This window comes from Aethina tumida, chromosome 4 (assembly GCF_024364675.1).
Source record: "Aethina tumida isolate Nest 87 chromosome 4, icAetTumi1.1, whole genome shotgun sequence".
In the NCBI taxonomy this organism is placed as follows: domain Eukaryota; kingdom Metazoa; phylum Arthropoda; class Insecta; order Coleoptera; family Nitidulidae; genus Aethina; species Aethina tumida.
Window position 1 is genome coordinate 10,907,919 of NC_065438.1, and position 25,125 is coordinate 10,933,043.

General features: G+C 36.1%; 3 protein-coding genes across 5 annotated transcripts; all 3 read right to left on the reverse strand.

Moving 5' to 3' along the window:
- Positions 1 to 39: 39 nt before the first annotated feature.
- Positions 40 to 721, reverse strand: LOC109594172 (Sjoegren syndrome nuclear autoantigen 1 homolog). The gene is made up of 3 exons (XM_020009364.2): positions 585 to 721; positions 321 to 520; positions 40 to 266 (listed from the first exon to the last, which is right to left on the reverse strand). Exons 1-3 carry the CDS (start codon positions 643 to 645, stop codon positions 171 to 173), a joined length of 357 nt encoding a protein of 118 aa, XP_019864923.1. The 5' UTR covers positions 646 to 721; the 3' UTR covers positions 40 to 170.
- A 151-nt stretch (positions 722 to 872) lies between these two features.
- On the reverse strand, positions 873 to 22,493 carry LOC109594191 (GTPase-activating protein skywalker-like). Of its 3 annotated transcripts, XM_049966636.1 has the most exons (12): positions 22,187 to 22,493; positions 20,064 to 20,484; positions 19,757 to 20,002; positions 11,583 to 11,707; positions 8,452 to 8,598; positions 7,662 to 7,820; positions 7,378 to 7,572; positions 6,582 to 6,611; positions 5,479 to 5,565; positions 4,597 to 4,755; positions 4,318 to 4,535; positions 873 to 3,340 (listed from the first exon to the last, which is right to left on the reverse strand). In XM_049966636.1, exons 2-12 carry the CDS (start codon positions 20,314 to 20,316, stop codon positions 3,190 to 3,192), a joined length of 1,770 nt encoding a protein of 589 aa, XP_049822593.1. In that variant the 5' UTR covers positions 20,317 to 20,484; positions 22,187 to 22,493; the 3' UTR covers positions 873 to 3,189. The 3 variants fall into 3 exon arrangements, with proteins under 3 accessions (XP_049822593.1, XP_049822594.1, XP_049822595.1); XM_049966637.1 differs by lacking the exon at positions 5,479 to 5,565 and having other exon boundaries at positions 22,187 to 22,491; XM_049966638.1 differs by lacking the exons at positions 5,479 to 5,565; positions 6,582 to 6,611 and having other exon boundaries at positions 22,187 to 22,490.
- A 202-nt stretch (positions 22,494 to 22,695) lies between these two features.
- On the reverse strand, positions 22,696 to 24,776 carry LOC109594192 (neural Wiskott-Aldrich syndrome protein). The gene is made up of 4 exons (XM_020009390.2): positions 23,984 to 24,776; positions 23,689 to 23,916; positions 23,371 to 23,598; positions 22,696 to 23,310 (listed from the first exon to the last, which is right to left on the reverse strand). Exons 1-4 carry the CDS (start codon positions 24,641 to 24,643, stop codon positions 23,038 to 23,040), a joined length of 1,389 nt encoding a protein of 462 aa, XP_019864949.2. The 5' UTR covers positions 24,644 to 24,776; the 3' UTR covers positions 22,696 to 23,037.
- Between the last annotated feature and the right edge of the window lie 349 nt (positions 24,777 to 25,125).

Here is a 25,125-nt window from a genome sequence, read left to right on the forward strand (position 1 = left end):
ATTTATAATCAAAATTTGTGTTGGGTATGTCAATAGTCATTTTATAAAAACACTTTTATTTCCTTTTTTCAATATGAGTATATAAATGATGATAATGATTAAGCATATAATAAAATTAATTTCAAAATAAATTACAATAAACAACAAAATATCAAATCAATAAAAAACAATCAATTATAAGAATATTGACTTTTGCTTTGAGTATTGTCCAATTTGTTGGCTTCTTGTTGGGCCAAGTGTAACAGTACTTGACTGCTTTCCAAAATCTACAAAAACACATAATTAGATAATTCATATCAAACAACAGCAATATAAATTACTTTTTGAAATCCATTTTCAGTCTCCTTAATGGTCCTATCGTAGTTCTCACACAAAGACCTGTGTTGTTGTAAATTTTCATTAACCACACATAGTTTCTCCTGTAAGCACTTTATGTTCTTTTCAAGAATTCTTTTCTCTCCTTCTTCCTTATCTATTAAAACTAATACTTCCTTTTTTCGAACCTTCAATTCTTCTAAACCTAAAAATTAGGTTAAATATGTTGTTTACATATTTGGCAAGTTTATTATTAACGTATAAAATACATTTTACCAATTCTTGGATGTGAGTTTGCAGAGCTGCACCGGTTTCAGACATTGCTCTCATTTGTAAACGTTGTAAATTTGTAGAAATTGTATGTCACAAATTTAAAACTCAAACCGTTGCTACTCTGATTACAAACATTGCGTGGAACGTTGGTTGCATATGTACAAACGTGGGCAACTATCATACGTTTCATGTATAATAATAATGAATTTTTTCCATAACTATTAATTTACTGACTGATACATAAATTTATAATAGGTGAAGGAAATTTAAATAAAAAACACCAATAATATAAAGACATTTATGAGATTGAGTAACACTCACTTGATAATAATACATTGGATACATCAGTACAAAGAACGGGACTGGTAACTACTAGTAAACAGTCAGAGAATGTTTAAAACTTGGTTACAAGCTTACAATGAAATACAATGCATACATTCTAAAAAAATACATAAACACAATTTAGACAAAGATTTTTTTATATCCTATACATGTAGTACGTTCTAATATGTTTGTTTAGAATCAATTCAATAATCATCCGTTTAACCAACCGTGTACTGCAACTAAACAACAGATATTTAAAAATCTTGTCTAAAATTATCACATCATTTATTGCTTACCAACAACATATGTAACAAAAATGTTAGACAGCCTTTGTTTGTTGTGTGAGCTTCTGGCTTGGCAACAACAAACGATAAGGCAGACTACAGTAAATAGCTTGGTTAAAATAAATATCATTTCCAATACTCTATTATAATAATAATAATAATAATAATAATAAATTTATATAATTATATATAACAAGCAATTGAAAATTTACAAGGCATCTTAAGGGTGGGACACAGATAGGCTATACAATATGATTAACATTTCAACATTGAATAATTACACATCACATTCTACTATAACTAATGCACAAGGAACATACAAAAAATCATATTCTATGAGTCGTACATTTATTTGTGACACACCGATAAGACATACACCTATAATAATAAAAATTACGTGTGTGATGTTTGTGGTGTTCCGCATCTGAAACAAGAAGCGTTTCGCTACCTCGGACTTGTCTTTTCTACTCCCTAAAATTTGTTTATCCATAGAAAATATCGTTGCTAATACAAATTGACTGTCGTTCAATTAAGAATAAATAATTTTTGGTTTGGTTCATACTCAATAATACTTGTTCGAATTGTTAAATTGTGAATTGTGAAAAATAGTAGCCCGTTTCTTCCCGCAAAACGCGACCGATTGGGAATGTTACACTCGTCAAATGCAACCATACGCATGTACGCGGATTGTGGGACGATTTTGTTCAAGTAAAACGATTTATAAACAATTTTTCATATAAACTCTGCTCGCAAAAACATTAAACATTAACCAACAATCTACTAAAATCATCCGAAATAATCAAACAAGATGCCCAAATATGTTTTGCGTTTTGTACAAATGGGCGTTGAGGCGTCAGGTATCTCTTCTAAATAAACTCGTTCCTAAACGAAAATGTTCTCTAACAATTATTAGACTTTTGGTTTAAAACTTAACAAATATCAAAAATACAACTGAAACTTATATGCAATGTTCCAACTATGATATGATATGCCTATGAAATGAGCAAAACAGCAACAATTCTATTCATCTATCGACTTTAGTTCTCTATTTTTAGAAATCTACGGATAGAACACATTTTTCCATAAGATTTTGATTGTGTATATTTTAAAAATCAGTCAATCTCTTCTAAAACAACATCCACGAAATAACAGAAAAAAATAATATATACATTAAATACTGCAACATATCATATATAACATATACAAGATCAACTTAAATCTGTTACTTTTTTATACAATGGAAAACAATACTTTAAACAAGTTTGATTTGAAGAAGCACAAAAAATACTCGTTTACCGTTTCTACCGACCGCATGTTTTGATAAATGCTCTCGTAAAATGGATCATGAAGTCGTATTGTCTTAAAACCTTGTTTCGGGTTTGTGATGATGCTATAAATAAACAAAACATTAAAATGTCAACGTAAATATAAATAAAAATTGTATATCTATATGTATATACATAAATCGAGCATATAAAATTTGAAATCTAGTCAATAAGTAAAATAAAATAAAATAAAATAAAATAAAATAAAATAAGATAAAAAATTCTCAAACTAAAATATTACCAAAACATTCGGCGCGACAGAACGATTAGAAAAAATAATAATAATAAAACTAAAACCTTTTTGGCACAATAAACGCGCGCACAGGCATAATCGCAACATAACAATATACAATATATACATTATCCAGTTTTTTTAGTAAAATTGTAACGCACCGAAAAATAAAAACAAACAATAATAAAAATAAAATCAATAGAAGGACTAAAGTTGTACATAAAAATGTTCTGTCATAAATTACACTAAAGTTAACGACTAGATCTAGTACTTGTCATTCATCCGCGGGGGACAGAAAAATTATACAAACACTTTAAAAAGAAAATGACAATGAAAACAAAATGAAAAACCGGCGAGGGCTCCAAACCCACGGAGCCTCGCGCGGCGGAATGTTCTGATCCCCCATTATACATCTCTCGTTTCTCTGCGTCGTCGTTTAGCTGAGCTGATCGGTGGCGAAGCCGTACACCTCGAGCACGCGGATCTCGAAGTCGCCGCTCGGACACAGGGGCGGGTTGTTGAACGTCTGGCACCTGTCCGTTTTCCCGTAACGGATGTTCTCGTCCATCCAGATCGCCTGGCCCTCGCTGCAACAAACCACATCTCGTTGGAACCAGATCGATTTGATTCAATTAATACTTGAATAAACTACGAAATTTGAAAGTGTGGTCGGAGAGGGAGTGTTGTTTCGCAAGAAGCGATGCGTGTTTAAAAATATAACGGCGTGCAGCTCGGTCACTTATTTTTCCAATTTGAATGTATAAACAAAACGGGCGGCGTCGCTCCGATATTCCAAATGTCGGACGTTACAACAGAAACGGCGCGCGTTCTATTAATAGCCCGCATTTGGACGTAATACCTTTTGCTTATTAGTTACCAATAAACATTTCGTTTCGTTTTCTGTATCTGTGCGAGGTTTCGGTGTTTTATTGTTCTGTCTGCTGGCTCTGGGTATTAATATATCACATATACAAGGTGTTTATTACATTACATATGTGCTTAAAATTTGGGAGTAAATATAATCAAATGATAAAGGTAAATAATAATGCTAATAAAATATTTAAAGAAACAGAGCAAAGGGAACCAAATTTATTTATAGGTAATTTTCGGTGATGAGACTAATTTACTTTAAAAAGTCGATTTTGCTTATGTTTGATGTCCTGATGGGACAAGGCTACATAAAACTATATATCAAACCATCATTGTTTTGCCTTGGATGGCACAATCTCTAGATATTAAATTTACAGGAACCATGTGGGATCACTAACCAACCAATTCAAGAAATTTTTAAGGCATATCATGACCAGTGTAATTTCTTCAGGAGTAAGTTTGGCAGCAAATGTGTTTAGATTTTCTTCATTATTGACCTTGTCCTATTTGCTCTCAACATTTGGACCTCCTATTTTAGAAACACTTTGCATATGCATGAAGCCTATTGAAATAATTTCAACGTATTTAGCCGACGTATTGTTTGCGGGCAATGCCAAAAATGTTTGTAAAGGAAATGCCTATGGCGAACATCCCAGTTCCAATTAATCACAGTAGTTAGAGAAGGGATAATTACCCTCCGCCGATGGTGATCATCTTGGAATCAGCGGCCATGAACAGTTCGGCGGCGTGATGCACCTTGTCGCCGTCCATTCCTACCCACGGATACTTGGCCCGTTCCGGATAGAGCGAGAAGAGGAACGTCTCGCCTGTGCCGAAGTACGCCTGCCTGTTACCGCGGTCGTCCTTCACGTTGCGCTCGCCCCATCGAGACGAGCAATACGCTCCGAACACCTGAAAGGAGAAGAATGATTGTGGTATTTGTTATTATTTTTTCTAAGTCTAAGATACTCACTTCGTTATTGCACGTCTTGATCATGAGCAGCGTGGGCTCGTGCTGCTCCACTCGCACGTAGAACGTGGTCAGCGAGCAGCCATGCTCCTCGGTCGTGTACAGCAGGATCGGCTGGTACATCGTGATCCTGACCGGCAGCCACGACCACAGCGTCAACAGCTAAAGACACAACAATTAGTTTGGGACCTTTTACGACCACTAAAGCCGAAACTGAGCTTTACCACTTGACCCAACCGTTTATTTCTGTACTCTCTGACTGACTGATTAGACTGATCGATAGAAAACGAAAATAAACGTTTGGGTGGGCTTCGTTTGAAAGTAACGTCTGCAATTAAGGATGCAAAAGTGACTTTCAAAACGCCAGTTTCGGGTAAATCCAAGGAAAGCGCCGTACAAACTGCGGAAAATAAAAATAAAGTAAAATAAAAATAAACAAGACTATAACGGATTAGAGTAAATCAAAATCGTAACAAGCTGCAACCAACAAATCTAAGTCTTCAGCTGCATGCAGACACTAATTTTATTATGCCAAATCGCAACTGATGCACAACAGTTTGCGAAGACACGTGCTCGACCAAATAAAAAAACAGTCATGCAATTAGACGTGACCAATTTTAAATTAATCGAACGACGAATGCATATAAAAAGGCGGATGCACGAAATGATGTTGGTGGAGGGGATTGGATGGCGGTGATGAGATCTAACGACTTGTTTATATGAAAAACTACATGTATCCACTACAAATGAGTCTTCGATCTGGCGGTAGATGAGTACGTACGTACTTTTCAAGTGGGCAAAAACCAAAATTGTACGTGCTCAAATACAGGGCAACAAAATAAACATTCGCGTGTGCATGTCCCAGTTCGGGACCGAGTCACTTACGTCCTGATGATCGAGGATGACCGATGCGACGTTCTGTATCGGATAGATGCCCATCGAGAGCGATCTCGGACCGGGCGAGTGTGCTCCCTTAATTATTTATTAAATCCGAATATTGCGGGGGCAGCACGAAACAGAACACAACACCAGAACGATAAGAATTCGGCGAATTGCGACGCTTTCGCCGGTGAATTCGGTATCAAATTAACATCTAAATACGACACAACACAGATGATACAAGAGTCGATGCGGTCGGATCCAATACTGAGCTATTGGAGACGCACACACACCGATTAAACGAGACTGAGCCAATTAATTCATTTGGGAATGGTAATTAACGATCCCGTGTGACGGGAATACGGAATTGTCCCTTGTTAAGGACGATTTTCACGTGCCAAAACGTCACGTGTTAAATCGTCTTGCATATTCATTAAAGAAACAATAAATCAAATTAAAACCCAAACGAATAATAATAATAATAATAATAATCATAAACGGTGTGATGTAATGTACAGATGTTATTAATAATAAGGGGGATGATTTACTTGTTCGTGTACACAGTTAGTACAGTTAGATGATTTAGTTGTGCAAATAATGTAGTGAGATGATTTGGTTAAACATCGAATTTTGAATCGGTGATCTTGGTCCAAAGATAACAATGTTAATTAACAATGACTATCGATTTTAATTTACGATGTTTGAACACTGATAAAACAACGTTCAGCCAAAGTTTTCTGTGTTGCCAATATCTACAACCCTATAAATCACTCTAATCAGTGAGCATTTCTCAATAAAAACCATCAAAATAAAATGAAATTGAGTCTTCGTGCATTTACAGATGTAGTACACACTTGAGAAGGTGCATGTTTGTGTTATTGACGTATTTACTGAAAAAAATTATTTTTAGCGTTACTTAAAAATAAACCGAATTCTGTGTGTTGGCTTTTTATTCCCCTTAAGCGTCCAAAAATGCCGAGATCACCGATTCGGAGAAGCGAAATGGCTGGTCGAATTTTGGAGTGTTTTTTTTTTTCTCATTTTTTAAACACAGGACAGATAAAAATAAAAACATTCTCATACTCAGGTTTAGAAAAATAATACAATACCATGTCATTGTACATCTCTTCGGACATTCTCTGAAATGTATAAACGAATGTCTCTAAAAACACAAGTCCACATTTATTTGATTAAAAACACAGTGTTGTGGTTTTTTGGGCGCAGCCAACGAATGTGGTCTATTTAATTGAACACTTTTAAGGTGCATATTATCATTTGTTGACTGAGCCGGACAAACAACTAGTAAAATTTGCGTCGGCTTGTTGTTTTTGGTTCGGTTATTGAGATAATTCAACTTGTGTAACTGTTGAATTATGTCAAAAAGTGGAAAGGTGACACTGGAAGTCTCTGTGTAGTGTGGGTTTGTTGTTTATTTTTGGAGGGTTAATAATAGTTAAAATACTGTACAAACCTAGAAAATTAAAACGAACTAATAAACAAAATATGTACAAATAAAACTAACAAAAAATAATAAATAGATAAGAAAACCATTCACCGGTTTTAGTAGAAAAACAACGAAGTTTACAAAAACTACAAAAAAAGAGTTAGAGGCGATATTACTTGTCAATTTTAAATATTTTCAGAAATTGATTGAAGTGTACTAATTAATATGAACACTTCGAGCAACCTCCATGCATTGTTTTAAATAAAATTTAACAAACGTACAATCAATCATTCAGGCTCGATTCTGATTTGAATTCTACAGTAGATGTAAACACACGAGCCAACTGGAATCGACCGAACTCTTCCAAAGAACACAGACACACAAATAATATAAACCAAAAACCAAACCATACATCATGTACGTAAAATTCAGTTAGGGGCGAATTAAAGTGGATTATGTACCTCGCGAATGGTGAGAGTGTGCGACACCATCTGTATGTTGGTCTGGCTCTGGCTGGTCGGCAGGTTGTCCGTCGACCGTGACTTCGGCAACAGGGGCTTGTTCATTATCACATGTTTGCTCTTGAGGAGCATTTCAGTCTTAATGAAGATGCGGCATATCGACGAGGTGCTCAGTCCTCTAATCCCGAACGCCACCTAAACAAAATTCCAATGTGATCAACCGTCCATAGATGGCGAGACTCGAGGTTGCCTACCGTTAGGCAACCAGCGTGCAGTTGGTTTACCTTTAATACTTTCTGCGGAGTAACCGGTATCTCTTTGCAGAACTTGTTGAGGGCGCCGTCGATGCCGTTCTTTTGTATTTCGGCCTGCCACTCGGAAGACGACGACGACGAGCTCTTGTGAAACAATATCAGTATGGCCATCGCTATCCTGTAAAAGACCTGCAAAAGGAAGACGTCGGTTTCAAAGACAAATTGATGCGAACGGGTGTGTGTCATTCAGTTGGCACCCGACACAAACACAAACCACGTGAGCGTGTGTTTTATGGGGACATAACGGTTTTTTGCGGCCGAAAACAATCGGCGAAAAATATCGCGCCGTGCGACGGGCGAAAAAAAGCGTGAAAAATGCGTGTTGGCACGATCGTCGGCCCGTTTAGCCAAGAAAATATTAATATACCTGCATGTCGTAAAAATAGAATGTTTATATATCGAAGAAATTCCCGATACAGCGGCGCGTTTCACTCACTACGAGAATTGCAAGTGATTCATTCGAATTTTGGAGAAACTTGTTGGTTTCATGTGTCCTCGGTGACGGTTTCTCGTTGGGACTTTTGTTCACCTCCAGAGCTTTCGGGCGCTTCGTTGACGATTTTAGTGGTCGAGCAGGATTGATGCGCTACTGGCGGTTTGACCGAAAATAGCGCCCTACCTGACCTTTCTTTCCTTGGACATTATGGCCAATTGCAGGCCGGTCCCGGTGCGGTTGCACCGGCCGCCACTCACGGTATTTTTAGCGGCGACCGCGGGATCCGGGCCGGCGACAAAAAATGTGTTAAAACATTGGGCGCACCTTGATTCCTTCGTGGAAGAAACAGTCCATCACGCGGATCAGATGGTGGAAGGGCAGGCCCTGGAATATCCACCATATCCAGTCCTTGTAGATGGTCTCGGCCCTCGAACTGGTGCAGTGACGCTGTATGAATCCGGTGGCTCCTTTCTGAAACGAAATGAGTCGTTTATTGCATGCGACGGCGGGGAAAATGGGATTGTTCGACGTCGCCCACCGACTAAATATGATAATCAGCCGTTAACTGTTAAATTGATACGTCCAATTTAGGAGTAAATTTTCCACACACATTATATGACATAATGCGAGTAAAATGAAACCCGTTAATTGAACGCGTGAATTATGGATGCGTTCCGTCAAGAGAAAAACTAATTAATTAACTAATTAATGGTGTGCACTAATGAAAAACTGCGATAAATCATTTTCGTTAATTGAGCCGCGGGTGGGGAAATTTAGGTGTTTCGACACTTTTCCAGTGGGCGTAAATTGGACGAAATTCGTAAGAACAGTTGAATGTTCTCTCATCGATTCGAACGGCGGTTAATTAAATCGCAGCGTAAGTACGTGCCGAAAGACACGTGCGAGTGTTGGAAAGAAATCCGTTGCAGAAAACGACGAGAACGTTCAGGGTCGAGATTGCAGAACGATGCGAATTGTAATTTGGGCCGTTTAACGTGTGTGTGTGTGTGTGCGTGGAAGGAGGAGAAGGAGCCGCGCCAATTGGATGAAATACGACATCCTGGAGCAGCGTCTCTCCTACACGCAACTTCCTTAATTACGCCAATGCGCTTTGTCCCGTTCCAGTCCGTCGACGTTTCTCAGTTTGTATGGAAACGACGGATGTGGGTCGCTCACGCGAACAAATCGATCGGATTTTCCCTCTTGCGAAACGAAGTGGAGAGAAATAAAAACAAGACAAATTAAAAATAAAGTTATTTATTTTGCGGCCGACGCTTCGGTTTATTTAATTTCCAAATAAATCCGATTGGAATTCGTGTCGTACAAACAAACTGATCTTGGTTCTTGACTCCGTTACACTGGTTTATACATTTTGACAAATTTCAGCCGGAATCTATAATATTTCTCTTAATTAAATTGCTGAAAATATACCAACCTTTAGTGAATTACTATAAATTTCTTTAATATCACTGTTTCTATAAAATAATTGATTCACTTAACTTATTAATTGAAAGTTTTATGGAGAATGGGAAAATGTATTGATTTTTCGATTTGCAAGAAATGCCTTCAATTTTCTTGTTTTCAGTGGAACACTTTTTATATTTTATTAAATTCTACGCATAATTTCAAATAAAATTTTCATACTCTGTCCTACACCTAAACTCAATATTTTTTGAAGAAAAAAAGGTTACTTTTGGTATATGTGTTATTCAAGAATCATCCTATAAGGAACCATTGATAGAACTTTGTGAATTTTAAAACATCAATAACTATGTTAGCAGAGGTAACCATTGAAATAGTCTTCAAGGTCACCTAACTTAAGACTCCTTCACTTTCATCTTAAGGATATTATTAAAAAAGGTTTACGAAAAGATTACTGACAGCTAGGAAGTACTAAATAAAGCCTTTTTGCCAAAAAAAGTTTTAAAATAAACTACAAACGATGTCTGAAGATGAATAAATTATTGTATTGTTTATTCTACTTTTAATTTAAAAATAATTAAAGAATCATTAGCTGTTACATAAAAACAAATGCTAACTTGTAGCATACTGCACTTAGGAAAATGAGTATTACTTTTATATCCATTTATAAAATATCCGTTAATGTGCATTTTATATATATAGAAAATGTGAAATCTAAATATTTAATTTAATTATGCTAAAACACACATTGAAAATAAAAAAGATATTGTTATGTTAAGATCTATAAAATTTAATGTAATTAAAAATGTATTTAATGTATTAATAATGGCTCCCTATAGAATGATTTTTGGTTAACGTGTATATCCAAAATAAACTTTTCAGCATCAAAATTGACGACTATATAGACATTTTAGTTATATCATCAATCTGTCAAAATTTTTGGATAAAATAAATAACTGAAAAACTATTTGATTTAGGTATAGGACATTTAGTTAGTGCCTTTACAAATATTTTAATTACACCATCAGCTACAATTTTTTGAAAAATATCAATAACTCAAAACTATTGGGTTTGAGTATAAGACATAATAAACTGTTTTATTTATAATTACATATAAAATTGAAAAATCAAACATTTCCAGGGTGTGCCACTGAAAATAACAATGTAATTGTGTAAATATAAAATCAAAAATACACACTGGAAATAACAAAATTCTCCAAAAACTTCTAATGAATAAGTTGGTGATTCATTCTGTATATTATTTTGTTTGCAATTTAGTTGTTACAAGTATTTTTAGGAAAAAGTCAATGTCAGGTACGGTCAGAGGTACCAAAATACGATTCGTGGCAATGAATGTCTTAAAAAGTTGATCTGGACATTTCAGTCAGTTTCTTATTATCTGGTAAGCAAATACGAGAAAATGTTACACATATAGAACCAAGTAAATAATATATTTTTGACTCACTGCAATTTATTATTTTTGAAAGTTGGAAATACATTTAAATGGACGAAAAATTATTTCATTTTCAGTTATAAAGTCATGGAACTATCATAGTCATACATTTACTTAATGAATTGATATCTTCCTTTTACTAAATGCCAGAGTAAATTCCTATTATTATTGACCAATATATGTTTCAAGCTATTTCAATTCGAATAAATACGACTTTTTGGCAGATATTTCAAAAACGTTAGCTAATTTTAGAAAACCATTAATATTTTCAAATTCTACGGATTTTTTATATATAAAAGTCATTTCTGTTAGAAATTTCTTGGAGAAAACCAGTGTGACTGCACTGAGGAATTCTTATCATCAGTTCATCCTTGGATCGAATCCAAGATTCCCATTAAACCAACGAAAATCATATCGAGACCGATAATTATTTCGTACACAAGACACCCGAACGTATGTTTGCAAAAACAATAAATAAGAGGTCGCCAACAGAAAAATAAACATCACGAGCGTTAAAAAAATGTGAATTTCAATAATGTCAAGGTGCACAAGTTCGGTTCCTTCTCGAATTCGAACGTACCACGTGTTTTTTGCTGATCTGCATGACGGTTTTCCACGTGACCTCGTTCAGCAGTTTCGTTTGCGTGATGAACGTCTTCTCCTTCGAAGCCACCAAGCTGGCCATGCAATGGTAGCAGTCTTCCTCTGAAACAAAGAGAGAGGCACGAACGTTAAACACAAACGTATCGATCAACAATCAATGACAAATTTATGGCGCTCGAAAACTGAATGAAAAACCGCATTGTCAATAGACGGGGCGTCGTAAAAATAGCACGGTTCGTTTATTTGAGTTTTAGACCCGATGAATAATTTAAAGGTTTGTTATTGCGACGTGAACATGTTCGGGGTTGTTTGATGTCAATTATTCAGGTCCGTCTAAGGTGAGGAGCTGAAAAGGCGAATTATGGTGGATGCGCCGGACCCACCTTTTAAATTCCTTACGAGCGTTTTAATCAATTAAAAACAAAATGAAGCCACTTAATGACTAAACTATTCTGAATAATCTAGTGGATTCTAACAAAGACATTTCGTCGTAGCCATTAAAATATTAAGTTACGCTGAATAATTCAGTAATTTGACTCGTCCAGTTCAAAAGAACTGATTAAAATTAAGTGTGGAAACATTTAGCATTATTCAAAGTTCGGACGATGATGAGAAATCGATCGTGGGTCGCTTTCCACATTAAGTTGTTGTCAGGGCAAGGCACGTTCTCGGCCAGGCCGGGCGAAAATCGAAGAGGCCATTACCCTTAAACTGGCTGCTCCGTTTGGCTGAAAATTGTTTAAAAATAAAAACGTTGATGAGCATTTCGACATGGCATTGGGTTTATTAAATCGCGAATTGCGTAAGATAATCCACTCTCGAACGTTTCTATTTTCGTCCAACCCATAAAAACCGAATTGCACTTAATGCGAAACTCGTTAAAATCGAACCCGAACATTTCAGTTATCGGATCCATTTGGAATTTTCGCTTTGGATTTTCGTTTTATAAATAAACCGTCCGAGCGTCTGCTTGGCATTCGGCTTTTCTGATTTGTGACCACGATAACAACACAACAACAATAATAATAATAATCTGATCGTGATTTTGTCAATTTCAACTCGACCGCCGTGATTGCATCAGTTTTAATTAACGAAAATACGATAATACTAATAAAACATTCGACACACCATGAAACAATCCATTTATATCGATTACTCATGGGCAACATTTCACGTCCGCAATGATATCGCCTTTAATTAATTTAGCGATTCCCACTGGAATCATTAATTATCATATAAGTCTCCCAAAATGTGAAACTCGTGTAAGCCCACTTATCGCAGATTCCCTCTTTTCGTGGTCGTTCGTCTCGTATCGATTTTCCGCGGGTTTTTCTTTTTTTTTTTGCCCGGTCCGTGAACCGAGTCTCCGGGTCACAAAGGGGACGATGTGGTGGTTGAGGGTCGCAGACGGTTGAGGAAGGAAGGTGAGGATCGATATCATCCGGACGCCTTGGCAACATGTTTTATAGTACGGGCGAAGAACTATTAATTTCATCGTTAATTAATTTTATTGAGGCAGGCAAATGTTTAATTGCGAAACATTGCACAATAATTTAGCACGTCCTGCAAACGATTTGCATGATGACTAATTAAACTTTGATATCGAGTTTTTTCTTAGAAAAAATTCGTAAGGTATTTGAAATATCTGCCAAAAAGCCATTTATTTTTATTAGATTATTTGGGGGCACATATTGGTCTGTTAAAACGGTATTTTTCATAAATTAAGATCTGAAAGGCAAATAGACAAAATTTTTAACCTATATTTCTCTTGTAAGTAATGAATTTACAGTTTAAATTTAATTCAAACATTGTAGGTGTGTATCTGTTAGAAAAAGAACATTTAATTGTGTACAGTTAAAGTTATAGGAAAGTTTGCCATTTAGATAAATTACTCACAGTTCAGTTACAGGATTATTCAACGGCACAACGAAAGGAGTAGGAACTAGACCTCAAAACATATCTCAAAGAGACAATTGTTGGACAAAACTAGTACGTAGTTGGTTGTGAAAAATACTTGGATAACTGTTGGTAGTCTTAGAAGTAATGATCAGACCACGTATTTCTTAACTTAATTCAGAAGGATCGTTACTGGTCGATTACAATCTAAGACCTTTAATAATGCCTGGGCTATTACTTAGACACAGAACACTAACGTTGGAATGAACCCAAGTTCATCAAAATTGACTTATGCCTCAATGGTCAAATGTTCTTTTCTCAGATGAAAAGAGAGTGATGAACGTCATTTTTTAAGATGGAATCATATGTGAAAGGAGAACAGTTGGATACATTCCCCTGTCACAATGACTGGACAAATGTACACAGATCATATAATTTAACCTACTGTATAACCTTTATGAGAGGATTGCTCACCCATATCGAATTCAAACGGCCCTGGATGCTCTTAAAGAAGGTAAAATTGGAGAAATAGAGTGTCCACTGTTTTCACCGGATATAAAATCAATTGATCATGAATAGGATAATTAATATATAGAATATTTGCTCACTAAACATGATAAATTATACTTTTTTTATAGAAGTATTTACAAAAAATGTATTTTAATTTTACTATTTTTAATTTTTCGGAGTTGTTCAACATTTTAGGGTACAGTTTGAAATTTAATTGATCAATTTGATTAAACTAACGTTATCTATGATAATAAATAGGGTAAAATCTTTATAATAAACACCCTGTATAAAATTTAAGTACTAATGGTGGTACCTTATAAGATAATTCTTGGTTAAGGTGAGTGTCAAAAATAAACTTTCCAACATTAAAATTGGTGTCTTTACAGATTACAGACTTTAATTAGACCATCAATCTGTCAAAATTTTTAGGAAAATATTAATAACACAAAAAATATTGGATTTGGGTATAGGACATAATATAACCGTTTTATTTGTAATTACATATAAAATTTAAAAATCAAAAATATACAGAATGTTCCTCTGAAAATAACAATGTCATTGATGTATTTAAATACACAAAATTAAATGTAAATAACAAACACCCTGTGTAAAATTTGGGAGTACTAATATGAACACCTTATAGGATGGTTCTTGCTTACCGTGTATGCCAAAAATAAACTTTCCAACTTCGAAGTTGGTGGTTTTACAGACACTTTAATGAAACCATTAAGTTGTATAAATCAAAGTTGTAGAAAGTTCATTTATCCTTGATTTGAATGAGTGTTTAGTCAATTCGGACGATTAGTTCTCGAGTTACACTCAAAAATATTGGAGCAACTCCACAAATTTAAAAATACATTGTTCAAAAATGTGTGATTCAGGTTTAGTGTTTCAAAATTTATACGGAAGTCGTAATGAAATATAAAAAGCAGAATGATTCTCCAATTTGTAAACTAACGTTATCTATGATAATTATGTTAAAAAATAATATATTCATCTTTTTCTATAATTTTTAATAATTACTTAATCATATAGACAATTGTTTTACGAACTTTACAGTTCAACTCAGTCAAAATCAAATAAAAATTTGGTGTTATTTGTACATGTCATTAACATTTTCGGATTACGGAAACTTTTATGGTGGCAAATTTGTTTTTGATCCATTGTACCTGGAATTTGCCATAAACTATAAACTAGTGTTATCAACCCACCCACTAAAACAACACAATAAAAATGGCCCCCTCAATAACAAAGATGCGAAAAAGGAAAAAGAACATTTAGTGGTAAAACTAATTGAATATTGCGCAGTGCGAAAAAGCCTCCGCCAATTTACATGTAACAATTTAACAAATGTTTACACTCACACACACACACACACACACACACACACAGCGAGAAAGGATTACATATGTAGGGAATGTGTTTCTCGAGACAATTTTTATTGCTTTTAAACAGCTAAATTGGGCCCGATGTCATTTTCCTATCGCGATAACGCGAACGCAAGGCCGCCACGAACGAAATTCTTCGCAAACCGTTTCCGGCTCCTTTTCTCATTCCACCGAGTCCACTTTTTTTTATTTTTTCGACAGCTTTGTTTGTGCAACGAGATAACGGTGAAGAGGCACACAAAACGCTGATAACCGACTTGTGACATGTGTATATGCTCGTCGAAACGTGCGAATACATTCAATTTTCGGAACAGCAACAATTTCTTTATTTCGTTGCTGAAATAATTTTACTTGCCGGATTAATAATAATAAACAAAGACGGGCTACAACAATAATTTCAGGAAATGTTGGTACACATAATATACTTTGATGCTGCAACTTTCAGATCTTTATCTCTTACCGTTTCTGAATAAATCAAAAAATACTAAAAATCTGTAAAAATTGTTATTATCAGAACCTTGTGAATCAATTGATCTAAAAACCAATCGATTTCTTTTCATAATTTAACTGTTGAATGATAAAATACAAAAGTTTTACCATTATTGTACTGATGAAAACAACAGAATAAAATAGGAACACTCATATAAAAATAATTGTACTTCATATAATGAACTCTAATCATTATTATAAACTTTATTTCTAACTATAATGATTAAATCAGCATAAAATACTATTGTTTATATACGTTTTAGAGAATTTAAACTTTCCTTTAACTTTAAAGTTCTGTATTTTATCATTTCAAGAGTTAAATCATAAAAAGAAATCGATTTTTGAGCAAAAAAAATTTCCGAAGCTCATAACATCGAAAATTGAATGAGGAATTCAAAAACGATAATTTCATATTTTTATCGTCATCGTAACATGGTTAAAAATCAAAATTAAGAAAATAACCTCGTTTTTCTTAGTTCTTATAAACAGATATAGTTCTTATTTTTTTTCCTAGAAGCTATCATCGTGTTCCCAAACATATCCGGTATTTAGATCAATTTATTCAGGGTGCTGAGAATAACAATTTTTACAGACTATCAGTATTTTTTGATTTATTCAGAAACCGTAACAGATAAACATCTGAGACTTGCAGCATCAAAGTATCTTGTGAGTACCAACATTTCCTGAAATTATGAGCCCGATTCGGTATTCTTATCATCCCACAGCCATTACTTTAACGGATGGTTCAGATTATCTATTAATTATGTTAATTGTTTTATCTGCATATTCCGAAATAATCTGATCGAACAAATATTATTTTATTAAATTTGCAGAAAGAAAACATTTTCCAACATTCCTCCCAATTGAAAGCTATTAATAACACAATACAAATTGCAAAAACAAAAATAAACAGGGCACCAAAATAAACGTATGATGTCACAAGTGAAAAAATCGTCCGTCTATTTTATTAGCATTTCATATTTGAAAAAAACAATCCAATCAAGCGCATTGGAAAGCGAGATGCGAGATGGAGTTAGTTGAACTCGTGATTTTGAGCCGCACCGAAAACGCAAACAAAACAGTTAAAAGGTCTTATCAATCCGGACTCTTTCTCTCCGTTTGTTTGTGTCGAGATAAAAACAAATGTTTACTACGCCTCCAACAACACAATTTCAAAACTAGCCTCGCTATTTTTAAAAAAGAAATGCTGCAAGTAAGGAACGTGTGTGTGTCGAGGCAAACATTAATTAAGCGGGGAAAAACTGCGTGACCGTCGCCGTCGCCGTCGCCGTCGCCGTCCCCGTCGTCTATCGTCTGTTTACAATCGCATTTTGTTGCCGATATCGAACATATGTTAATTAATAAACGAAGATATCAGTAACAAAGGCTCAATCACGGCCGTGTGCATCGAACATTCAGAAACGTAGGTGGGAATAACTCTGTCAAACCAATCTCTGTATTTTTAAGTGCGGCTTAATTCGAAAAAAATCCGTTTGGCTTGGAAAAAAATGAAGAAAGCCCTGAGTCACCCATCTATTAATAGTAATTGACCAGTTTTCCAAGAAGCAGGAGTCCCAAGTCATCACTCGTTCAGATTAGGCGTTTTCTGTGACGCATTCTAATATACGGAAAATATGTATTAACTACATGCATTTTTCATGAGAACCATTAGCAATTTTAATCCGAGTTTTTAATGAGTTTTTTCCATTAAAAAATGGTCGTTGCAGTAAATTTTAAACGGCAAAACACACGCTCCCGTCCGTTATACGGTCGGGAACGAAACACGGCAATAAAATTTACAAATTATTTTATTAGTGTCCGCGCGTCGAAATAAATTCACGTTAGCGAACAACAACAATTAACCACAACAAGGTATATCCTGTCCAAAATGGAGAACTCAGTCACAACATTCACTTTCAGTTGTGCTTTTCCTTCGCTCCTTTTTACTTCATCTACAGCGTGATTCACCCAATTTATTCATTGGAAGTTTATAGAGAAAGGAAAAGGGTATTAATTCATTGATTTTGAACAAGATTTCTTTTCCGGTTTCGCAGGACACCCTGTATATTCTCGAATTTTTAATTGATTTAACTACTTTATAGTTAGACAACTAAAATGTCTGTGAAGTTACAAAATTTTGATGCTAGAAACTTAATTTTTGACTTACAAGTTTACCAAGGGTTATAAGAAGATATTATTAGTACTTACAAATTTTAAAAGTACCAGTAATGCAACTTAAAACATAAGCTGACATCATTAATATACATTTTTTGTAAAATCTCTAAAATAAACACCCTGTATAAAATTTAAAAGTACTAATAATGATTCTTTATAGGATAAACATTGATTAAGGTGAATGTCAAAAACAACATCAAAATTTGTGTCTACAAATTACACACCTTAATTGGACCATCAATCTGTCAAAATTTTTTGAAAAATATTAATAACTCGAAAACTATTAGGTTTAGGTATAGGACATAATATAACCATTTTATTTGTAATTACATATAAAATTTAAAAATCAAAAATATACAGGGTGTTTCACTGAAACTAACAATATCATTGATGTTTTAAAATACACAAAATTAAATGTAAATTACAAACACTCTGTATAAAATTTGGTACTAATATTAACTCCTTATAGGATGGTTCTTGCTCAACGTGTATGCCAAAAATAAACTTTCCAACATTAAAGTTGGTGGCTTTACAAACACTTTAATTAAACTATCAGTCAAATTGTTTTAAAAGATATTAATTAACTCAATATAGATATAGGATATGATACAGCGATTAGATATAGAATTTAAAAACCCAAAAATATACGGGGTGTTCCATTGAAAATACCACTTCTGGAGAAACCGGAAATTAAAATTTGTTAAAAATAAATTAAAAAATATTTCAAGTCAAATTACGATTACTATAAAAATTTCAGACCAATTCCTTTATCCATTCTCCATAAACTTAAATGTACCATAATGGATAAGTTTGGTGAATCACCCAGTATAAAACTTTGTTCTGGTCTACGTTATTGTTTCACAGAACATTTCTATTCGATTATTTCATTTCACTGTTAATGTATGTAAATCAATTATCACAGCCATTGTAAATGTTGACCCAGTTGAATCAATATTTTTCAATCCAGATCGCTTAACTAATTAATTACACACACCTCTGGTCGATAATGATAAGCAGAAAAATGTTACGTAATTGATTATTATAATGGAAATTAATACAATTGTAATCTAATAACAAAAACAAATGATATTGATAAATATTTATTTCGGTACAGCCTCATCATCTCATCTCATCAAAAATTACCACGAACAAATCTTTTCCCCGTAACCGAAAGTGTACCCGGAAATTGAAAATTCCGAAAACGAAATTACAAAAAGGCAACGACGACGAAAAACGGTCCAAGTTATTTTTATGTGGAAGTTCCTGAGCGAGAAAAAAAAAATGTATAAACCGATTGGCAGGAATCCAAGAAACATGGAGTCGCACCCAACAAAATTGTATCGTGCCATCGAACAATAAATTGGTCACGTCGATCTCTGTCGCGATTCATTTCCAATCGTTGCGATTTATAAACTCGAAATTTTACAACTGTTAAAAGGCAAACAAACAGCGGTCTAAGTTTAGAATGCGAATGTGCGGCAATTAAGTTTTATCGCGTTCCGAGTGGATTATGAATTCGCGTACGGTTTATTTGTGCAAGCGCGTTTTCGTTTCTATTTAGATCCTGTTTCGATCCAATTTCGTATATAATGCTCGGAAGGCACGAGCGTGGCAACGGCCACGCCCTCCAGTTGCGCAGTGGGTCGACTGCGCAGCCCAACAACAAATTAAAGATAAAGAAATGGGTGCCTACCGGACATGTAGTGAAGAAGGAGTGCGCAAATGGGGTAGATGGTGGGACTGTAGACTATGTCGGGACAGGCGTATCCCAAGACGCTGACCACGCGGTCCGTCACGTTCCTGCCCTTGTGCGTCATGTAGTAGGACTGACAGTGACTCGGCTCGACGAACGGCGGCAAACTCATCGGCTTGTCCGGCAGGTCCTGACTGCCGAACACCTGCGTCACCATTTCCCTGTAGAAGCCTTCCATCATGGTGCCTACGAACAACCACACATACTTAAAACACTGGTCGGGCCCCAAAGGGAGCAAGAATGTCACCTTTTCCGTTTTGGTGCTGCGTACAGAGCAGTATCCACAGATGCTGTCTGATCGGATGGTTGGCGGGCCACGCGTTGTTGCGCAGCACGTGCTTGAGATCCTGCCGCTTGCCCTGCTGGAGCAGCGCCTTGACGTCCTGCAGCGTCTTGAGGGGACGGGCGGTCGGACTGGGCGGCACGATCTGGATGCCGCCCGAGTCGACGAGGGGCGTGAACACCGCCTCGCCGCCCATCTCCTCGAGCACCGACGGCATCGCGGCGGAGGCGGCGGCGGCGCCGGAGGCCGTTTCCGGGCTGGCGATGGTCCTCGTGGACTCCGGACGGGGCGGAGGCGGACGGTGGGTGGACGGTCGGCGGCGGCGACGGTAGTGATACGGCTCCGCGGTTGGAGCACTACGTCAGGTCCTCGAACATCGTCACGACTGCAACGAAAATCGGTCAATTCTCTTTAATGTTAATCATCTCTATTCCATTTTATTTTATTTTAAATCTCGGTTTATCTTAAGTGGATTCTTAAGTATTATTTTCCATTATTGAGACGTGTTTAAAATATTATGTGCTCTTGTTAAATTTTAAAAAAACCCACAAGATAATCGTTGTTATCTTTTGTTATTTGAACGACACATTAAAACATTTTTGTACGTCTGGAATTTAATGATGCTAACAAATTTACTGTGGACATTTTGTCATTTTTTAGCGACATCCAAAAATTTTGGCATTAAATAATACTCTTGAAATAGTTTATTAAAATGTAAACATGTTTTCAGACTAAAAATAGAATATTTAAACTCTTTAAATATTTAAATAAAAATATTTAACAACAAAGGTTTAAGTAGTAATTAAGTTCAAATCATCTTATATGCCATTTCGAAAAATATGACTATTATTCAAATAATTAAATCACACACTCTTTTTATGACTATTTTATCTTTAAAAAACATTTTTACAATATTTATAAATGACGTAACTAATTTTCCACCGTTAATAAAGGACTTTAAGCTACTTAATATAAAAAATAATATAATTTGCATAATAAACAATCTATTATTCTGATATTTTCATTGTTCTAATAGATATTTCAAATTTTAAAACTATTGAGATTCAAGGTAAGAAATCTGTTTTTATTAATTCATATTTGTAAAACACATTTTGTTATTCATTGAACAAATATTATCATTTTAAGCAAATATTAACAAAACTCATCATTACAATGCAATTATTAACATTACAATTGACACAATTATTCTTAAGGAACAGTCAATAAATTTTCACAGACGTTTAAAACTGCTTTATGTAATAATAATAATATGTACAACAATTTTAATTGACTTACTGGTCAATAATATCAATGATACTAATTTAAATATTCATTTGTTAAACTAACAAAACAAATTTATAATAATTATTAAATAATCATTAGTTTTAAACAAATATATTGTTATATTAATGTATTAAAGTAAAAATGAAAAAAAATATATTGGAGGCGTGTTTCCCATTAACACATTCAACATTTTCAGTTTCTCATCAATTATCACTGTTTATTTACTTGATTCCAATGACGTTTATTAACTTTTTTTACATAATTAACAACATTGTTGTTAATTTAATAAAACTGTTCTCTCCATTCTTAAAGATTTCAATTAAAAAATATGAAAAATTGAGAAAAAAAAGAGAATTTTCTAGAATCAGTTTAACGACCCAAAAGGCCATAACCTCACACCAGAACTGCCCAAAAAATAGCGAGAGGAGTTCGCCCCAATTTTCACAACAACAAAACTCGATTAACGAGCGACAGTCCAGATCTAGAACGAGAAGAATCGTCTCCGACCATTTATTAAACTTGTTACGATTCATCGGCCTTAATCTGGCGTTATTTATAGAACTGTAGCAGCGTATTTTTACCACCGTAAACACAGAGGGATTCGCCACGGCAAAACTGTTGCCCCCAAAGACACCACACCACAAACGTAGGGTCTTAAGGGTTGCGGCACCATGGCGTTTCCCGCGTCCGATGGTCGGAGAGGATGGAACAGCTGATCGCGCCACCGCAAATAAATCCGACCTCGAACGCCAATGATCCGCGTTCGGGGCGTTAAACGTCCTCAATCTGATAATCGGACTTACGGTCGGGCCTGTGAAGTCAACGGCACATCCACCGGACAGCCACCGAAGCCACCATTGGAATCGATAACCCCGAAACGTCACACTGGAAAACCACTGAAAAACCGTACCAGTCACAGCACAGAACCTCGACGCGCTTTTCCGCCGGCCCTCGTTCACTGTATTACCGACTATTCGACGGGCAACAATCGCGATTGTCTTTCACACCACAGGATGATCGGTTGTGACGGGATCGGACGGTGTTGTTCTGCCACTCGCGGTCGGTGTGTCACTGCGCGATCGTGGCCACTCCCATCGTGAGCGTCGCGCACCCCCAATGCGCCCGCGTCCCGTTCAACGGGCGCACGTGACGGCCCGGTCACGCGGTTTACCGGGACAATTGTCAGTCATCACTTGTCATTACTAACCTTAGGCAACCCAGATTGCACTATCAATACTATACGTCTCCAGCACTATTGAATCAATGTTGATGATAACTTCGAAGTAGAACTGGGGGAAATGAAACCACAGACTTGCGGAAGCCCAATTATTTATGCGTTTTATTCACTGAAATAATTGACAACGACCTATAATGAATTACCAGTATTGCTTTTACTGATGGACCTGTCGTGGTTATAAAATTTAACTAGGTTTAATATTTATGTCCCTTATATATATCCCATGCTGAGATTGATTAATATTACGGTTATTGTCAAGACGTATTTACATGCTACATTTTGTTCATACGGATATTGTTCATTATAAAGAAATCATGATTATACAATTACAAAATATTGAGTGAGTACTATGTACAAGCTAATTGTAAGAGAATTTATCAACAAAACAAATCCAAACCGCAAAACCCCCCAAAACCTTTACGAATCGTCCCATTCATCGTCGTTCGACTCCGAATCATCAGAATCGTCTTCAGAATTGGTGATGGCCATTTTCCGTTCGGCCAATGCCCGAGCCAAGGCGCCGGCCAAATCGCAACCTCCTTCGTCTGACGATTTCGCCGAAATCGGTTTTGTACTAATCTCCCTCTCCGCGACCGGTTTCAACGTGCACCCTTTTCGTATGTCGCGCAGCAGATCTCCTCGTGCGTCGTCTACCTGCGCCACCGGCGGCAAAATCCTCTCTTCTACCGGCTGAAAATAAAACACGAAACATTACATAATCCAAACCAACTGAATTTGTAGTGTTAATACTTTTAAAGTGGCTCCATTTCTTATGCTCGCCATGAGGGCCGCATTCGAATCAACCATGGGCGGGGGCGGAGGCGCAGAATTTTGTTCTCCAGTAGGAAAATCGAGTGGTGGCGGCGGCGGAGGTGGTGCCGGCGGCACGGCGTTGTTCATAGGTGGAGGCGGAGGTGGTACTGCATCCATTTTTTCTCTCTGTATAGGTGGTGGCCGGGATGGCGGAGGCGGTGGAGCCTTAAAAAATAAAAAATAAACAAATACCATTGCAAATTTCTAATATTTCTTTAAATTTATTTTTTTATAGACAATTAATTGACTCCTTACTTGTCTCACGTGACGCACTGAGGGCTGCTGGGTGATACGTGGAGGTACCGGTGGCACCGACGGAGCGGCTGCATGTGGGGGCGGCATCGGAGCACGTTTGGGCGCCGTGTTATTTGTTCCCCGCAAAGCTGCCTCCATAGCAGCCTCTTTGCCTCCATGCTTGTTAATGAAGTCGTAAATAAACTCCCTTGTGTCCCTGTCTTGAAGCTGTTTCTCCGAGACTCCTGCCTGCATTATTATTGGAAAATAAATGTATTAGAGTTTTACTTATCACCATCAATGAAATGACTAATACCTTATCAAAGAAAGTCCTCAATTGAACATCCTCAGTATCAATATCAAATCCTGAGTCCTCTGTCCACCCCACATGTGAAATGTGCTTAAAATCAGTAGGAGTACCAATGTCAGCCTTTGTTAAAGTTCTAGCTTTTTTCAAAGGTTTCTTTTGAGAATTAGATTCTCTTCGACTCATATACTGGATGGGAGTGTTGTTGTTACTCTGCGACCTAGCCGATTGTTGTTGCTGTTGTTGCCGCCTTTCTAAACGTTTTTTGCGCATTTCCACTTTTTTATTGACTGCCGCATAGAACTGATTGGCTTCTGCATAGTCACAAAAATTAAACGCCACCACTCCATCCTCACCCTCGAACATGTGCAAGTATTCGAAATGTTTTTCGTAAGTCATGCTGTCGTACATTTCATGCTCCCACACTTGGGCATTTCTAAGCAAGCAATGTAGTCGAAAGAAATAATTCTTCTTAATGTTGTCCTTGACGAAGCACAACACGCCCGTATGTTTCTTCACCCATTCATGATGATGAGGCGCCTGAGTCATGTACAATTGCACGACCGTGGTAGCGAGACTTTGGCAACGGTTGCCCAGGAGTCTTTGGACCTGCCCATTCTCCTCGGCGGTCAACAAACTTGACTGCTGGTTGGAGATCTGTTCCGGCATCGCGGCGACACTGAACACATACACTGGTGCAAAAGGGCGACGATTGGGACTGTCACGGAAGGTTTTATGAGGAGTGTCCCTGGTTTTCTTAAAACGTCATTATTTTGGTGCGACACTTTCTTAATAGGTACGACCAATCAGCGAGCACGAAAGTGACGTTTGATATCCGTTCTATATATATTTCCCGCACGTTTTTAATTTTCCTAATTTATTGTAGTTATTATTAAAGTTGAATATTATTTATAGTTTATATTGGAGACTCTTTTATGGTATCTATCTATTAATTTGTTGTTAAAAACTCTTTATGTATGATTCGTACAATTTTTAATGGGCAATGTTAAGCTAACTGGCACCTGTCGTGTAAAATAAATATAAATCTTTGTTTAACATTTTATATAAAAAGTATTGTAAATTAACCACTGCGTTAATTTACAATACTTACATTAAAGACTTTTAGGAAATAAACAAATAATAATTAACAT

Bases quoted from the DNA above. Each gene is read 5' to 3' on its own strand.
- LOC109594172 (XM_020009364.2), bottom strand. From the start codon at position 645: ATGAGAGCAATGTCTGAAACCGGTGCAGCTCTGCAAACTCACATCCAA. The intron at 521-584 runs GTATTTTATACG...CCTAATTTTTAG, and splicing joins CATCCAAGAATTGGTAAAAT to GTTTAGAAGAATTGAAGGTT. The intron at 267-320 runs GTAATTTATATT...GTGTTTTTGTAG, and splicing joins CTGAAAATGGATTTCAAAAA to ATTTTGGAAAGCAGTCAAGT.
- LOC109594191 (XM_049966636.1), bottom strand. From the start codon at position 20,316: ATGCCGTCGGTGCTCGAGGAGATGGGCGGCGAGGCGGTGTTCACGCCC. The intron at 7,821-8,451 runs GTGCGCCCAATG...TTCCTTTTGCAG, and splicing joins TCTTCCACGAAGGAATCAAG to GTCTTTTACAGGATAGCGAT. The intron at 4,756-5,478 runs GTAAGTGACTCG...TTGTGTCTTTAG, and splicing joins TCATCCTCGATCATCAGGAC to CTGTTGACGCTGTGGTCGTG.
- LOC109594192 (XM_020009390.2), bottom strand. From the start codon at position 24,643: ATGCCGGAACAGATCTCCAACCAGCAGTCAAGTTTGTTGACCGCCGAG. The intron at 23,917-23,983 runs GTATTAGTCATT...ATAATAATGCAG, and splicing joins TGAGGACTTTCTTTGATAAG to GCAGGAGTCTCGGAGAAACA. The intron at 23,599-23,688 runs GTAAGGAGTCAA...TTATTTTTTAAG, and splicing joins CAGTGCGTCACGTGAGACAA to GCTCCACCGCCTCCGCCATC.